The 18,880-nt window shown below is 30.4% G+C and overlaps 1 protein-coding gene across 1 annotated transcript; it reads right to left on the bottom strand.

The window, feature by feature from the left end:
- Nucleotides 1-217: 217 nt before the first annotated feature.
- Nucleotides 218-4,304, bottom strand: LOC142323886 (cytidine deaminase-like). Its single transcript, XM_075364211.1, has 2 exons — nucleotides 3,903-4,304; nucleotides 218-778 (listed from the first exon to the last, which is right to left on the bottom strand). Exons 1-2 carry the CDS (start codon nucleotides 3,961-3,963, stop codon nucleotides 360-362), a joined length of 480 nt encoding a protein of 159 aa, XP_075220326.1. The 5' UTR covers nucleotides 3,964-4,304; the 3' UTR covers nucleotides 218-359.
- Nucleotides 4,305-18,880: the final 14,576 nt, after the last annotated feature.

Genomic DNA, 18,880 nt, shown 5'->3' with positions numbered 1-18,880 from the left:
TTCCTTAGATACACTCTGATTTAATAAGTATATGCATAATAAATTCATTTGTTATATTTATCCCAATGTAAGGTTTCTCTTGAGCAAAGGTGATATGAAACTCTGGATATAAAAAACCAAACCTGCATTACCCCTTAAATGGGGTAATACAAAAGCAAAACAGCCCATATACTAAGATAGCCGTTTTTATGGTCATAAATAATAAAATAAACAAAAGTAGAGGGCAGTTTTATTAACAGAAAAAAGAATTGAAGATATAACACAACTATTGAACAGATATAATCTAATATTTAGAAGATTAAAATGAGTAAAAAAATTTAGTACTTTTTCAAAAATTCATGTTCATTAAGTTCTCACATTTACGTGTGATTATTAATGTGTAATGATGAAAAGCTAAGTGGTAATAATTGCTTTACTGATGTAACAAATACTTTTTTAAGCGCTGGTTTAGTCAGATAAATAACTATATCTCTGTCTACACTGAATTCTGAAATTACTTGCCGACATGCACCACATGGAGTAACAAATAAGTCATCATGAAAACTTGCAGAAACAGCTATTGCATTATATTTCTGTTTTCCTTCACTTACTGCTTTCACTATAGCAGTCCTTTCAGCACATATTCCTAATCCATAAGAAGCATTTTCAACATTGCATCCAGTATACACTGTTCCATCATCACATCTTAAAGCAGCTCCTACATTAAATTTACTGTATGGAGTGTAAGCAAGCTCTTGTGCCTTCACACTTGCTTTCAGTAGTTCCTTTACATCTTGCCCTTAAATAGAAATTAATCATAAACTTAGAATGAATAGAAATTAATCACTAATCATTTTAATGTAACTAAAATGTACGAAAGAAATGCTTTAATCTATAGTAATTATACTGGTTAAGTATAATTTGTATAGATAATATAATATGGTATAGATCAACATAATATGTATACATGCCATGTGCATGTGTATATTAATGATATTTCCTTCTAAATCCAGACCTTTCACATAACACTTGTCATTACAAATTGATAATTTTTATTTCATTAAACCCTCCAGCATGTTTCAATACTTCAACTTATTTATCTTATCATTCATCACCTTTTGTGTCTTTTTTTTTATGTACAAGGCAAAAGTATTTATTTACATGAAATACTGGAGATTTGATTTCTTAATGTCTCATAAATGACTTTTTACTATATTACTACTGGATATTAGATTTATACATTCTTTAAATGTCATAAGCTCCAAAACTATTTTTCTTTCTACATAATACATAATATGGAATTTTTCAGCGATTCATTATTATCATCATTTAATAAAATAAGATTAAACCTATAATTCCTTCTACAGGAAGTGTATTACTTTGTGATAATTGTGTAGGAATTGTAATAAGTCAGAAATAATCAAAACAGACATAGTGTATTAATAATATTTCTAATATGTATTTTATCCGTTACATATTCAAACACATTAAAAAAGATATGATTTATTTGCAAAATGATTGTCAAGTACAATGACAATGAGTTATTGTGTCAATGGTATTACAAATAAAACTGATAATAATGATAACAAAGATAATAACTTTCTTTTTATGCAACGCAAAAAATGTACCTTTAATTCTTTTCTTTATTATCAAAACTGATTGAGATAAAATATGCACACAAAGTACTGTTTTAATGGAAAGATTATTGTATTGCATTCTGCAGCTTTAAATTCAACTTTTTATGAATATTTACTCACATTTATTTTATGTTTTTATAACAATGAACCAAATTCAATGGAATAGTAGTCATAATATGTATATCCTGTTTTATGAATATTTTGATTTTAATTTGACTAATCTGATAATGAAGGGTACCCTTAGAAATTAATAAATATTTATTTTAATGTTAATTACAACAGCCATAACACTATCAGTAGCTAATTTGTAATATTGTCTTTCTTATACTTTTGCTTGGATAATCCAAATTCACCTTTAGAAATGAATGTATCTCAAAAACTTGTGCAGGTTGTGATTTTTACGTAATTTGCAATGTAAGAACTATAAAACCATTCAATAAATGGTCAAATCTGTGCAGTGATGACAGAAGTATAATGTTTCCGTTTTAACAGCTATGCGGTACAATTCAAGATGATGTTAGCTATTTTATGCTTTTCTCTTTCATTTTTTATGTCCAAGCACATTTCTAAAATATGCATTCACCAAATAAAAAAAAACCACTAGCAGCAAATCAGTTGTGTCTATGAGAGCACACATTTACAATGGGTTCAAAAATGACTGAAAACATTTTGAAGTTATTAAAATATTTTATAAAAATTTGGTTTAGTTTATTGCTGCAAAGATTTTTGTTTTTAAATTAATATTACCAACCATCAAGGCCAAAAATACAGCAAACTTTAAGTTAGTAAGACATTATAGCATCTATTTACATAACACACATAGAGGAGTAGATATAATATTGTACTCTGACAAAAACAAATTGAATAAGTTCAAATAGAACTTGTGTACCTAGTGATCAGAATAACACTTGGGCTCCTTATATTTTCTGCATACTCCGTATTCTGTAGGTGAACTGTGGTCCCCAACTGTTAACTATGTATTTATGTAAAATAGTGTTTACTAACAGACTAGATACAATTTAATATTTATTCCATGATAATAAATTGTTCTGGCTATAGTCTGTCAAAAGCACTTTGCCACATGTGGAGTCAAATATATCTCATGAGGTAAATTTACGATGATTATAAAACTGCACTTGTGCGTTTTGGTTTATAGGGTGTTTACATGAAATACTGCACTTTTTATTATATAACACACAGGACACTAAGAACCATTATAAAGCCAAGGAATGGTATTTAAGGAAATCATATGTTGCTGGAAAGGAAAACACACCATTGACAGATGTAAAATTGTTATGCAGTAAAAACATTTTGCCCCTGTTTAATATGAAGTTGACTCTGAAAAGCTTCATTAAAACTCTTGCAAAATGTGAGGCCTTTAGGCATTTTAAAATTTCCCAACTGAGTGAAGCAAAATTAAAAGTGCAACTCTGAGTATTGGACATCAAATTAGAAAATCATTAATAGATCCAATCAATACCTAATGCTAAATTTGCAAATCTGAGTTAGCTGCTTCATCCTTTTTCAGATCAGTTATTTGGGGTTTTAGTGTTATAGTATAACTATTGATTGCGTTTTCATAGTGACTGATGTATTGGAAACCTACAAGAAAATTAGTTGTGTAATATTCATAAGTTTATTTGACTTGAGTGAACTGTGTTTTTAAATTTATTTTATTTTTTTGTTTTTTTTTTTTATAAAATTTTTGAGTTAATAAAGAATACAATGAACCAATTGTTTAAAAAATTTATAGTTGTATTTAAATAGTGGTATTATCACTAATATACTGACTTTTTTATAAATGCTAATAAATTCTCAAAATGTGACACTACTAAATATCCCATTGTTGAATTCGGCCACAATTAGTTAAGTTCATCCACTTGTAAATCAAAAACGTAAAGTTTTGCCGAGTGAAGTAATTCTCGAAGTCTACGGTTTATGAAAATTTTATTGAAATAAAACATTAAATTTTTTTGGGAATTACATGAATAAAAAATTAATTATTCATCAAATGAAGTTTCAAAATACAATTATATTTTTGTATAATATATCTTCTGCTATGTACTTAGTGACAAATAACTAAACCTTATTGCTTCGTTTTTTCCTATGCGGTAAAGCACCGATACTGGGTTAGCGAGGGTTGTAATTATTTAATAATGTCGATCTACTAAATACATACACACAAGAAATTAATCTAAAACAAATCAATACGAAAAATAAATGTAAACAATATAAAAACATATATAATAATATACACTATTTTATATTATACGCTATAGTACGTACCGAGTGACGAAAATTCACAAACGTTCCCAGTTTTTTGAATATCAGTCAGTTGATCTAACATTGCGAATATGCAGCTTTTGACAATTACGTAGTTATTTCTACAAAACAGTCTTAGTAAAAATTAACTGTTGTAACAGTAGAATGTCTGTCCAGTCCACGAACGGATACGTTATATACACGAACGACTGACGACGTCATGCAACATTAACACACACACTTACATAAAACAGCTGTTCAATCAGACAACACTGAACAGTTCACTATCAGCTAAACTGTGTATAGGTGATTTAAGTTTTAAGACTGACCGCAAATTAATGCGATTGGTTCCATACAAAATTAGTCAGAGTATTTAGCAATCGAAGTTTAAAAAGAGCATTTTTAGCGAATGTTGGCACTGAACGTAACACGTACTTCTAGTACCAACCTCCTTTCATCAAGAAATCGATGCAAAGCCGCCTATATTTATAACCAACTTGCTTTCGCGGGAATATATTTTAGTGGGGAGACCAATCAGAAATTATCAGTGATAAACAAATGCATGAAGAAATCAATTAGCTTTTTTTGGGGCTAAGTTGTTATGCAGTACGTTTTATTACATTTATATATTACGATGAAACCGTAATTTTAAGGTAGAAATTTACTATGCTAATGCTTTGTGTCATAACAATGAATATTTATTATTGTATAAATTAACGTAATATTCTTGTATAGCACAAAATTGGTTTTTGTTTGTTTTATTTATTCTTTGAAATAAAAGTATATATCCAAAATGTATATCTCATTGGATATCAGTTTAACTAGTTTTTCTGAATTTTTTTGCTGTTATAAGGCAAACAATATAACTAAGAAATCATGACTTATAATATCAAATCCGGTTTTATCCATTATTATTTAGCGGCAAAATTGAAACACCTTTTTATTTTATTACTATCTTTGCAGTAAAATATGTGAATACTTTATTTTACAAATTTACTGCTCTATTAATGACTGTATATTTACTGATTGAAAAAAATGGTGTACTGTTCGTAAAACAGTATATTATGACTTTGTGAACATATTTGTACCTGTGCATAATACAACCAAGCATGGTATTTTTTATGCTTTGCCTCACTTGATGTATACTGACCCTTCAGGGATATGCAAGATACAATTAATGTAAAATTTTAAAAAAATAGCACATGACTAAACAGGCAGAAAATTTCAGATATTATAAATTATAAGTTTCTTAAATGTTTTTGAAAGTAAAATAAGGGAAAATGTGATGGTTGAGAGTTAAGAAAATTGGTTAATGGATTGAACACAAACTCTCAAATCATATATTGATTGCATAAATATAATATTTGTAAAATTTATTGCAAAACCAGAAATGATTATTCTCTTAAAACAACACGAAAGGAGAATAGAAAATTCAGCTTATAATAATCATAGAGAAAGAGGTTAAAAAACTCTGTGAAAAATTGAACTAAAAACAATTAAAATTAATATTTGTAGTGAAAACTTCTAAATGTGTTTATGGGGAAATGATTTTGAACTTTGGAAGTTTGATTACCAAAGAAAATTTGGAAAAATTAGAAATTTTTATATCAATCATTTGGATAAGAGCTTATTAACTGTACTGTAAAGTTCATTTATATGTCAACCAGAATGACTTCTGTGCACAAGTTCTGTGTGTAACTTAAGTATTTTAGATTTCAGAAGAAGTAAAAATAAATAAATCAATTAATTAGTTACATGTGTTTAAAGTAAATAATTTTATGTGAAGTAGTTTATGTTCAGTATATATTGAGAGAATTTTGCCATTTCTAATTGTTAATAAAAATTTTCTGCTGTAAAGATAAAAGACCATGGTTAATAATGCGTAAATATAGTTGGTCAACGTAAATAGTACCTAACCATGGTTAGGTTTGAAGTATAATAACTTTGTTAAATGACTTATAAATCTGTATATTTTATTATAAAAACTTGTAGAGAATTAATTTTGAAGAAAACAGATGTAATAAAATCTGTAAAAAGCAAAAAAAAAGACAACTTTTATTATTAAGAATACAGAGAACAAAACTTAACAGAAAAATGTAATGAATTTGTAAAAATTAATTTTTACAGAAAATTAGTTTTTAGTACAATAAATTTAGACCTTTGAAAAATTATGTTGGCAGCACATGCTTTGAAATTAATTTGAATTCTTCTCATTGTTGTCATAAAATTGTGTTACGTGTTAATAATAAACATTAAGCAGTTTAGTTGTTGTTGACATAATTTTGATTGTGTTTAATTATTTTTGAGAATCAGTTTATGTAATGCTTTTTGTTTGTTGTACTCTAAACAGTAACTTCATTTTACTTTCCTGGCCTCTAGAGCTATGCTGCAAGAAAGAAAGTATGGTAATCAGTCAAAAAATGGTATATGATTTTTTTGCATATCTCGACATGCACGAAGTGTGGGACTACCCAATAAAAACACCCCTTGACCACAATTAGATTATAGCCTGCCTGTGACTGTTTTCATTACTTTTGGCCAGGTCAATTTTTGTTGGACAGGTATAGTTTTTTCTATACACTATCAAGTGCTCAATACATTCTATTTATTATATGAATTTATACCGATCAGGTCTCTTTTCAGCAGAGAATCTGGTGTGGTTCTTGTTTTCTTCGGACTGTAACCTCACTGCTATAATATTATCCGGGTCTTGTCTTAGATTCCTCCTGGACTCTTCTCATCGTTCACATTGGAAGAATGAATGTTCCGGATCGTCCTTCTTTCCAGTGCAATATATACATTGAGGAGAATTTATCTTTTCTATTTTGAACAAGTAGCAGTAACCATGACCTGATAAAAATTTGGTCATGTAATGCCCATTCTCACTATGCTTGCTCTCAGTCCTTGGTCACACCTGTTTCACCAGTCTAGTTGCCTCATTTCATACTACCATCTATCAAATGTGTGGATTTGTTCTTCTTCAGTCACTTCCACCCTCCTCCTTTCATCCTTTGATAAATCTTCTGCCATTCCTTCACCATCGGCGCAGTTAATATCGCTTCTGCTATTACAAGACCGGCTGTTATATGCAGAGGCGACCTTCAAGGTGCCTCTTCGTTGGACATGAGTGAGTTTCTTCCTATAGATCTCCCTGATCATAGCCTGTGCCCATATCTCAACTCCGTATAATAATAGAGTGTACTGTGGACAAGTGCAGTCTTTGCTTGCTGGATCAAGTTCTGTGTATGTTCACTGTCAGCCTACTCAGTGCATTCATTTTTTTGCAAGAATTGTTTAATGCTCCCCTAGAAAAAATTGATAACGGTTGAACAAATCAATAAGTTCTAATATTTAATAGCCAGAATAGATATCTGTCAAAAGGCGAGATGAAACGATGCTGTGGAAAACAGAGATATATATTTCTTAAATCATTTCTAGGTACTCTCAAAGTAACAGGAACATAAGATTGAACTAAATAGTAAAGATATTTATAAAAAATAACAGATTGAAAAAATCTCTTCTCACTGATAAGGAGGGTAGGTCGAAAAGTTGCTGAGGTATTTAAGTCTTCGTGGTGAAATTGGAGCCAATGCAGAACGTTTTGCAGCTTTCAAAACATTTTCAATATCAATAAGAGGAACTCAAGGTCGATTCAGTTAAAAACCCATTCTTGAGAAGAATGGGGATCTTCCCGAAACTGATTTTAAATGAACTGAAACTGATCATCAAATATTGAGCAAAGTCCCACCGGGTGGAACACATTTACCATTCATCAAGGTACAAAGTAAATCATATTTTCGATTTAAGATGTACTTCCAGAAACGTTCTTCGAGTCTTAATGTAATCCTTACCAAGCGACAAAAATTGAAAAACAACTTGTAATCTGTGCCGATCTCAACTTTTTAAATTACTGATGGACTAGCTATCTTTTATAAATTAGCCTAATAAGTTTCCCGGAAAAACAACATTGAAATTTCAACGCTTTACAATTACGTAGCGCCACACAATTCTTAATGGCATCAAAGATCACAAGCCGAAGTGCATCACAGCATCGTCGAGACTATTGGACAGAAGAAGATTACATCAGAATGCATTTCCACAGTCTTGACAAAATGACACAAAGACAAAAATCACCTTTGGTAAAAATGAAGGTTAAACAATGTCAGCGGTGTTAGAAGAAATGGAAGTTTTTCAATGTCAAAACAAAAGAAGGCTGGAATTTATCTGGCAGAACAAACCCAACGGTTTTATCAACATTAATAAAACTGTTAGGTAAAACAAGAACCGGCTAAGAGAGAGTAACCGAACAGCAGGAGTACCAATTGACAATATCAAGCTAAACAATCGATTAAGTAAAAAATGTATTTAGTTCTTAATTTTGCATTAAATTGTTTATTTGTGAGAAATGAACGAGAGCTTCAAGCGTTGCTGGAGGCTTAAAATCCCCAACTTCTATGATATTTTGATATTTGTGATAAATATAAAGTCATTTATATTTTGATAAATGTGATATTTCTTCAAATATCACATTTTGAAGAAATAAATGTTTAATAATAAAATAATTATCTCAATTTCCCGGTATGTTACGTTCAGTAGATTTATTGTAGCGTTTGCTTTTTTGCTAGTTTTTGAATTAGAATTGGCCTCCCCTAATATGATGATGGAGCTTCTCATATGAGAAGAGAAACTCATCAACATTAGAAGCTGTATTGACTGGAGTAGCAAAGGATGAATCCTTAAGTGCACAAACTCTTGAGCTCAGCGTTTCAGAACGAAAATTTAAAAATTTCATTAAGAAATTTACTTCATTCAGGATTAAAGTAGCACGCAATTAAAGCTACTATACCCCAGTAACAAACTCTTTAGTTCAACATTACGTACGTGAAGAGCAGATAGTTCAGTTAATCAAAGACTAATTTTAATTTGCAGTGTTGTAATATGAAATTTTTCAGATCAGAATTTTCAGACTAAAGAATAAATATTAAACTATTACACGAATTAATTTTATTACGAACAATTTTGCTCAATTCATGAAAAATATATTGAAAAGAAGATTGCAGAACTGCTAAAATGGGGTACAAGTCAGGCTGAGACGTCTCAAATTATTTATTTGGTAGATTTACCGAAGATGATGCCCGGCTAGATAGAAATGGGTCAGCGGAAGAAACAGATAGAGGAAGTTTCTTAAAATAAAAGCGGTAGACTTTTAGATTAGAACTTAAGTTCAAACATTTTGAGTAAAAAGTAATAATGTAAACGCCGCAACAAAGAAAAATTTGTTTGACAAAAATTGTTTTTTCGAACACTTAGGACAATTATCAGTACTGCCTAGTATACTGTTAATAACTGACAAAAAAAAAAAAGAAGAATGTAAGAGACTTCTAAAAGAAAACAAAAGAATGTAAGAGAACAATTAACGACAACAATTAAATGACAACAAATTTTAAAGTCGAAACTGGTAGGAAACAAAAATTGTTTAACCCCTACATATTAAACGTAGTCCAGACCGCCATAGGGCAAATGCAATTAAATATGGAAATTTAAAAGTTAATCACTTATTTATTATGAATCTTTATTTATTAACAAAAAAAGAAATTTCCAAACGAACTTACAAATACGAGTAGTTTTAAATAAAAACAAAATGCGAACAGTGAATTGACACTTTCATTACGTTAGATAAAGAATAAACTACAGCAAAATAAGCATAATTGGCATTAAGTTGGTAAAAAAAAAAGAAAATAATAAGATTGTAATCGTACTAATTCAAATAAAAGAAACGGAAAGTAAAACCGAAAAAGTTAATAACAAATCTTCTATTCCACCTGACTAACAAATAAATTCGAAAAAATAAAAATGATCTCTGATACGAGACAAAATTACCGGATCTCAAAATCATACAAATCGAAAAAAGTCGCTACTTTGTTTTTTATAATAATAATAATAATACACGGTCAATTCGAATTATTTTGTTTTCATCGCACAACGTAACATATTCACAGGAATTGCTGTAACTCCGTTTCGAATCTTTTCTTTGAGTTCTTAAAAATTTCTGTGGAGGCGGATCACCGAGTACATTCTTCATAGAATAGTCCTACAAGAAAGTACGATTCATTGGATTAAGGAATAACGTTGTGATTGGAGATAACGCGGTGTGCAAACGACCGTTCAGCTCCATTCATCGATCACCCGATTGTGTGGCCGGTACTGTTGAAAACAGAATAATTTAAAATAATTATAATTACGTTTATGCGTGTGATGCAACATTTATATATCTTTGCGAGATATAATGTGTTACTAAAAATAAAAATTGATAGAAATGATTAATTAAAAGGAAGTATTTTATTCAACTTTGCGAAAAACTATGAGAAGAATATGGTTAGCGGCGTGCTTGCCATGAATTACTTGAAAATTTCACGAAATTTTTTATGAATACATTCTAGAAGCGCTAAAAAATATTCAAATAAAAAATTTTTTTTAATGAAATAAATTTATTATTTCTTTAAGATAGCATTACATACATTTCTAAATAAAAATCGAATTTTTATACTTTTTTTTTTTTTTATTCAACTTATCATACATCATTTTGTTCAGAATTAATTCTCTATAAGTTTTGTTTAAACGTTTTATACCCATTTAACAAAGTTACTGTACGTCAAACTTAAAGAACAGGGGTTTTAACCCCAGATCTTTCAAAAACTACTGCAGATACTGCCCTTTAATTAACGTCCTAAAAATTTCAGTACGATCTGATTAAACTGGGATAGTTGAAATCCGAGCGAAATCTTTCACTAGCCTTAATTCGCAAACGAAGCATTTTAGGACGTACGTTTGTATGTACTTTTCCATTATTTTCACGAATAGAATAGGTTATGAAAGTCCGGGAGAACTTTGTGATACATTTTGTATATACCAAGTATTTATAAAAACTGTTTCAAGAATTCAGAGGATGGTCCCCCGCATCAAAATAAAAAGAAACTTCAATCAACATATATCTGGAAACGCTTACTTTACCGGCTATCCGCCATTTTCTATTTTTAATATAAAAATCTATTTCGCAGGAACGGTTAATCTTATCGAACTGAAATTTCGTATACTGCTAGCGTACCTGTTTTGTGTATAAAAATAACGAAACTGATCTCTCGATCCGTTTCAAAAAGGCGGGCATGTAAACGTTTTAATTTTAAATATCTTTGCAACCGCTGGTTTGCTTAGATGTTATGTTATACAAAAAAATATAAGTTGCAAACCATTGAGGCGAGATGGCTGCATCAGAAACACTTTCCCAGTCGAGTGTTAGCTTCTCAAACAATGTTTTCATTCATTCTTAGACGGCTTAGGAACACAGGAAGCTTAAAACCTGAAAAACGTGGTAAATTAAGACGGCCAAGTTCAATACGTACACCCGAATTCGAGGAGGGTGTGTTTGATGAAATCATCCCGAAAAAGTACTAGGCAGCTGGCCTTGGAACTCAATGTTAGTAATGCAACAGTTTGGAAGGTTTAGCACGACCAGCAACTCCATGCCCATCACTATCAATGAGTACAAGTCTTTACCTCGAGATTATACTTACCGTGTTTGACTGAGCCGATGGCTTATCCGAAAATGTACTAATTCAAATTTTTTTGAATGATATTTTCTTTACAGATGAAGCCAAATTTATAAGATCGGCCATTCTTAACACCCACAATACACTTATGTGGTCAGTAAGAAATCTTCATGCTATTTCAGAAAACCGTCACCAATATCAGTTTTCTGTAAACGTATAGGTTGAAATCCGGGTGACCACACTTATCTGTTTTTCACCTGAAATGCTGAAAAACGAGAGATATTGTAACAAGACTGGTATAGCGGGTCTGAGTAACGGATTCCTACCACTATTATGAAAGTAGTAGAAAATATAATAACGGGAGAAATCCAAAAAAGGACAATAAAAGAAATTATTTTATTAAAACTAACAGGTCCGTTTAACAATCGACTTTTGTTAAACTGTCCGCTGTCAAACAATGAACACCTGTTGTACCGTAAGAAGAGACCAGATTTGGAATTCATGGGAATAAAAGCCTCGGTCTTCGTTCTCACGCTTCGACTTGGGTCTGGTCCGGCAGGTAAAGGGGTTAGAAGTAATAATATCTCTAGAAAGACCAGCTACAAATGAGTACGGGCGAATCAGCCTAGCGGGACGATACGACTCAGTCCCGCAAGGATAATTCTGCGAGGAGTTCAACGAGGAGAGGCTGCGAGTTGCGTGATTTCGACGGAGTTCTGAAAACCAGTCCAGCGAGACGTTACGACCTCAATTCAGCGAGGAGAGTCTGCGAGACGAGAGTGCGAGACGTCAGTTTGCGAGAGCATTCTACGGGGAGAACAGATGAAGGAGACAATTTCCAGTGCAAATTAAAATTCGGTACGATTAAGGTGATGCTACGCGTAATTCCAGTAAACAAGAAATATTATCGGTGAGTTAAAGTAAAACTATAAGTGAAAGAAATAATGTACTAAATTTTATTCGTAAATTGTTAGCTAATTTTATTTGTGGATAGTAAAGGTATTTGCAAGTGAACTTTATACCGTTGTTTGTTAATACAAGACTAGTGATTAAAAAGGGTTAAGATTAGCGGTTTTTTTGTTAACGGGTTTGAATTCTAGTTTTCTATTTATCTACTTGGAATAAATTCTGAACGATTCTTTATATTAAACGCTGTCTTTCATGTAATCTCAATTTATTAATTACTATTGACATTTATGACTATTTGATGTATAATATTATGATTGTTATTCTTTGTTGATTACGTTATGTATTATATTCTGTTTTTATGTCATGTTTACTGTTTTGATTATGTTATATATTATGTCATGTATTATGTTATATATTAATTGTTTGGGTTATTGTTATTGAAATGCAATATTATTATCGTTTTCTAGTATTAAAGTACTATTATCCTGATAATTTTTGCGGTTGTAATTACTATGGTTAATATTTATGTTCATTAATTGTTTTATTATTGTCACTTATTATTATCATTATTGTATTTATCACCATTGTTATTAACACTGATTTGTCTTGTTGTAACTATGAACGTTTTAAACCAATAAACTGTAATTATATAAACATTCTAAATTATCAAACTCTCAATATCCTGATCGAGCCGCGAAACCCGACAGTATTTATACTTCTTGACGGCTGATCTTCCACTTTTACTCGAAGATTTGTCACTAAACACACGCAATAAAATGTGGTTCATGTTGGATGGGGCTCGGGCTCATTACAGATTACAAGTTCGAAATCACCTAAATGAAGCACATCCAAGCAGATGGATTGGTCGAGGAAGCCCAGTAATATGGCCCGCAAGTCAATCCTCCTTACTTTTTTTATGGGGCCATTTAAAGATACTTGTATACGACACCCCCGTGGATGCCATTGAAGAATTGTAGTACAATAATTCTAAATGGGATTAAGACGGTTTGTCAGACATCGGGCATTTCTGAAAGAATCCGGCAGTCAGTGAAAAACGCCTGGTTGCTTGTATTTTCAACGAGAGCCGCCATTTTGAACATCTACTGTAGTTTATTTTATTATTTGATACGATAATTTATGGTTGTTAAATAAATGTGAATTTAAAAAAAAAACAAGTTTTTTAATAAACAGTGTCTGTTCATTAAACGAAAAACGTTTAATGCAAATTATCTTTCAACATTAGTATTATTTATTACTTTAATATATTCAAGATTTCAATAAAAGGCTATTTTATTGTTATATTTTCAATACTATTAAATTATTATAATTTATTACACGATAACATTAATAAAATTATGCCAGTTTAGATCGCGTCGAGTTATTTAATTTTTCAAATAGATTTGAATAAGTAAGATGTCATTTTATTTATCGTAAAACGATTAATCTTTTGTATAATATAACATTTAAATAAACCAATGGTTGCGAAAGAATTAAAAACTAAAAGGTTTACATGGCCGCCATTTTGAAATGAATTGAGAGATCATGTTCGTTATTTCTGTGAAGTTCTACGTACCCTAGCAGTATTAGAAATTTTAGTTCGATATGATTAACCATTCCTGTGAAATAAATTTTTACGTTAAAAATACAAAATTACGGATAGTCGGTGTAGTTAACATTTCCGGACGTATGTTGATAAAAAGTATTTTTTTTTTTTTAGTTCAATGCTGTGGACCATCTCCTGGATTCTCTAACCGTTTTATAAACACCCAGTGAATATATATATATATATATATATAAAGAAGAACTTTTAATTTTTAAAAGTCCTTCGAACTGCTGATTCACTACAGCTCACTCGGCTCTGGCAGTTCACTTGGCTCATGGCGGCTCACTCGGCTCCACCCACGCTATAAATGCTGACTCCGCACTAAAATAGTTTAGTCTGATTCCATCCTTCAGAGACACAATTTGTGTTTGTTATGAATGTACAAATAATTAAATTAATATAATATAATAATGTTATATATATAATTAACAAGTCCAAGATTTTAATAAAAACGGTTTATATTATAAACCAAATCGAGACTTATTTAATTTTATGAACCAGCGAATAATAAGTATTTAGAATAATTAAACATAACCGAGGTATTGAACCAAGGCGGCATATTATGCGACATTTTTGGTCCTTCGGCCGCGGATGTCATCTGCAATTTTCTAGAATAATCATCTTTGGTCTTCAAGAACTACGGATATAATCTAAAATTTTAAAGAATTTTAATGTTCAACGAATTACTACAATAAAAACGTTCGCAGAAATTTGATCTACAACATTTACGTAATATTTAATTTAAATTTATTGTTACATTTAATTTACATTTTCTCATTGTTTATGTAATATCATTTGATTCATTTCATATTTAATTTACTTTAATAGTAGTTCACATAGTTAATTTAAGTACGGATAGGGAATGATTAATTAGACAAAGAAGGTTAGTTAAGGCCGCTGTAACTAGAACTGACACATTTAATCACAATTATGATCCTTCACAAGGTGATATTCCCACCTTACAAATTAAAATAAGGAATTCTTCTTTAATTACGAAGCAAATATGACAACATTCAATCAGAAATTGAATTGCAATGTTTGATGATGTTTTAAACAAACACAAACACAACATTTAAACAAACACAACTACAATCCATTAATATACCTTTATTTAGAAGTAATGTGTTAAATTGACAGCCATACTTTAATTATTTATTGATTTAGTATATAATAGAGATGATTAATCTAATATTCAAAAATTACACTAATTACATTCATCTCTGAAGCCTTAACTATCATTAAAAATTCACCAATAACTAATGAAAATTATATTGTTGCCCTAAAATTATTAAACACACGATTTGATAAAAAATATATATTGTATTTCATAATGCTGAACGCATTTTAAGGTGAGATTCTATAAAAAGAGAATCGGTATAAAATTTATCAAATTTTATTAATGAATTTCCTCATATGTGAATTCGCTCGAATCAATGCAACTTCCTGTAAACACATATGAATTTATCGTCCGACTTCTAACATCAAAATTAGACTACAATAACTCAAGATTACCGAAGGAAAAATTATCGAATGAAAGGTTTCCCACCTTTAAAGACTTCATCGAGTTTCTTAATTCGAGAAGAAAATTCTAGAAAATATTAATGCATTCACTTCAAACACGCAAGCGAAAGGAGAAAACGAAACCAAAGGACAGCGTTATAACAATCCAACAAAATCTTTTAACAAACGCTTTACCTTAAATTCTAATAAACAATTTAAAGGAAATAATGTTAGATATTCAAAATTTATTTCTAAACAATGTTTGTTGTCTAATTAAAACCGTCATTTATCATATTGTAAAGAATTTTTTAATTTGTACATTGTAGATCGTAAAGCCTTTTTTGGGGATATTAAATATTGTTCTAATTGTTTATGCAAAGGTTAATGAATATTATTCGAAATATCGATGTCAGATTTGTAATAAAAAATATATTACTCTCATTCATATGGACAAAATTAATGACTCTAAACTAGAAGGCAATAAACCACAAATTAATACTTCTGTTCATTTAAGAATCAGTCAAAGAAAATGTAATTTTATCAACGGCAATATGTAACACCACTGATATACGTGATAATATACATTCATGTAGAATCTTATTAAATTCTGGCAATCAAGAGAATTTTTGCACGTATAGTTTTGCCCGAAAATTAGGACTCAAACTTATTAAAAATGATCTTCCTGTTTTGGTATTAACAATTCGTCGTCAAAATCTGAATACATTGTCAGACTTACATTGCCCTCTAGATATAAAAACATTTCGTTCAAAGTGAAATGTGATATTGCTATTTATTTGATATTGCTGACAGCCTTCCTTCATCCACATTTAATATTTTACATTTCAATCTACCTCATAGTATATTTATGACAGATCTCAATTTCAATGTCGCAAATAACTTTGATATCTTGATTGGAGCTCAATTCTATTTGGGTCTTTTCTTGCCTGAGAAATTTATTCAAGATTCCAGATATCTTATTATTCAGGAAACAAAATTAAGATATATATTTACTGGTCGCTTTCCTAATTACATTAAGGGCAAAAATACTGTTGCTTCTTTTCTTGTTCGTAAAACTCATGAAATATCTCAACTATAATCGAGAATTTTTGGAAAATTGAAGAAATTAAACAGTTACATTCGACGCCTTCAAGTCGTAAAAGCAGTGCTGATTTAACGTTGAGTACAAGTGTTGAAGATATTAGTCATAATGGTACTGTTAAACATAATCATATTAAAATATATATATATATATCGGTAAAAAATCATCAAAAACATTACCAATCGATGAAGTCATCAGTGAAATGAATACAACAGCTCCAAGTGGAACAGATATTACATCTAACAATAAATCAAACGATTCTAATAACAGTGTAAATACAAAGGCGAAAAATGAAGATAGCGTTGTTAAACAAGATAGTTTACAAAAAATCAGTGTTAAAAGAAAACGAAGTACCAGTACACTACCGTTAAGATTTATTATCGATGGTATAACTGTTGAAGAATCGATTGAATTATCTGTTCGACAAAAACCATTTAGAAAGTTAAATTATAAAGTTATTGTTGACGAATTGACGGAAAATGATACAAAAAGAGATTCATTAAAAGTAAACAACAATGAAGTACATAACAATACTCACATAAATAAATGATAATAAAATATTTAGAATAGTTAAACCTAACCGAGGTATTGAACCAAGGCGGCATATTATTCGACAATGGTGGCAAAAATTTAATAATGTCGTAAAAGGATTAAAATCTTTTTCTTTAATGAATATCTTTAATATCTTAACCCCCAATGGGGTAGGACCTCGATCTATAGCAACCTTACCTGAGATACCACGCATGTATCCTGAAAATTTAAAGCAATCGGTCCGTTGGTTCTCGCGTAATGCTTTTGCAAACAGACAGGCAGACAAACAAACTTTCGCATTTACATATCAGAGGAATAAAATGAAAATAACCTTACATTTTTTTTATGATCGTAGCGGTATCAATATTTAATTAACAGTATCATCGATATTAGCAGTTTATCAGCGGCAGTTTAATCAGCGTTATTGATATTGCTACTTGCGTAACCGGCTTATATTATTGACTGGGTCAGATATTTCTCCAATTTTATGAATAAATGATTTTTTCCCCATCAAAACATTTGTTCATGTTGTCAACCAAAAAAAAAAACAACTTTTTTTTATTAGTTATGCTTTTTGATGGTTTTCATAATGTAATCGATAAGTATGTTGGAAGTCTTTCCTTGGAGTTCTTCAAACTTAAATAATTTATTATTAATTCCAAAATGCGATTTAAAATATCCAACAACTATAGGAAATAATTTTGAATCTTTTTTGTTTAACACATCAACATTTAAACTAAGAAAATCAACTTTCTCGAGCTTACTACCATTAATAATAATAAGGAGAAATAATATTATTTACCCTGCCTTTGGTCTTCGTTTTTCCGGAAGAAAAATTCGGATTATACAAATGCTTAATTAACTTAGCTGTATATTTTGCAGATTTAATGGTAATTTCGTGTGGCTAGTGTTCGTAAAAGTTGGCTTCTTAATAAATAATATATCAGACTGATTTTCCTCTGATGATAACAGACGATGATAAAATATGTGAGACTAGATCTAAGATAAATTCAAAGGCCTTTCATGTTTTTCCTTCTTAATATGTTCTTAATTATTTTTGCCTTTTATATTCAGTTTAAATAAGACCGTTACAAAGCACGCACGACTTTCTGATTTTATCTGACTTTTCAAATAGTAATGTTGTTCTTCAAACTCATCCATGAATTTTACACTTTTAGTACGAATTTTTTTTTATCTGTGTAGTCGAATAAAAGTATAAGACGATTGTATTTTAAATGTGATGATGAACGACTAGATTACCGCAGTAGAGCGGTTGGGGTACCAACTTACTGCTATACAGATTAATGTATACTAATTTACGTTACAATACTAAATCGTGGATACCGGTGTTCTTTGGTGGTTTGATTTCAATTAACCACACACCTCAGGAGTGGTCGAACTGAGACTGTACAAGACTACATTTACATTCATACTTACCATATTCTGAACTAATACCTTACAGTGGTTGCAGACAGAAAAAAGAGAGAGAATAAGTACGTGACATTACTGACGTATATTATATTTTATGGTAGTCCGCTGAATACAGTAAACGGCTCGTTGAAAAGAAGCAAAATGTTTATTAAACTACAAATTGAGTTGTCGAATACATCTCTGAGCCTGAACATTTTGATAACCCAAAATATATTGGATACGTACAATAATTGCGGATGGTCTGGTCCAATCCTGGACGTATGTACATGTTCTTAAAACTTTCATTACTGGAAGCATGAAGTAGATCAAAATAATCGTTTACATCTTTGCAACTTGATTCGTTTGATCAACATCTACTGAAATAGTCGTTTCTAAAGAAAGG

Source organism: Lycorma delicatula, chromosome 1, assembly GCF_047948215.1.
Source record: "Lycorma delicatula isolate Av1 chromosome 1, ASM4794821v1, whole genome shotgun sequence".
In the NCBI taxonomy this organism is placed as follows: Eukaryota; Metazoa; Arthropoda; class Insecta; order Hemiptera; family Fulgoridae; genus Lycorma; species Lycorma delicatula.
The sequence above is the reverse complement of the archived record's forward strand: the minus strand, read 5'-3'. Positions and strand labels throughout refer to the sequence as shown.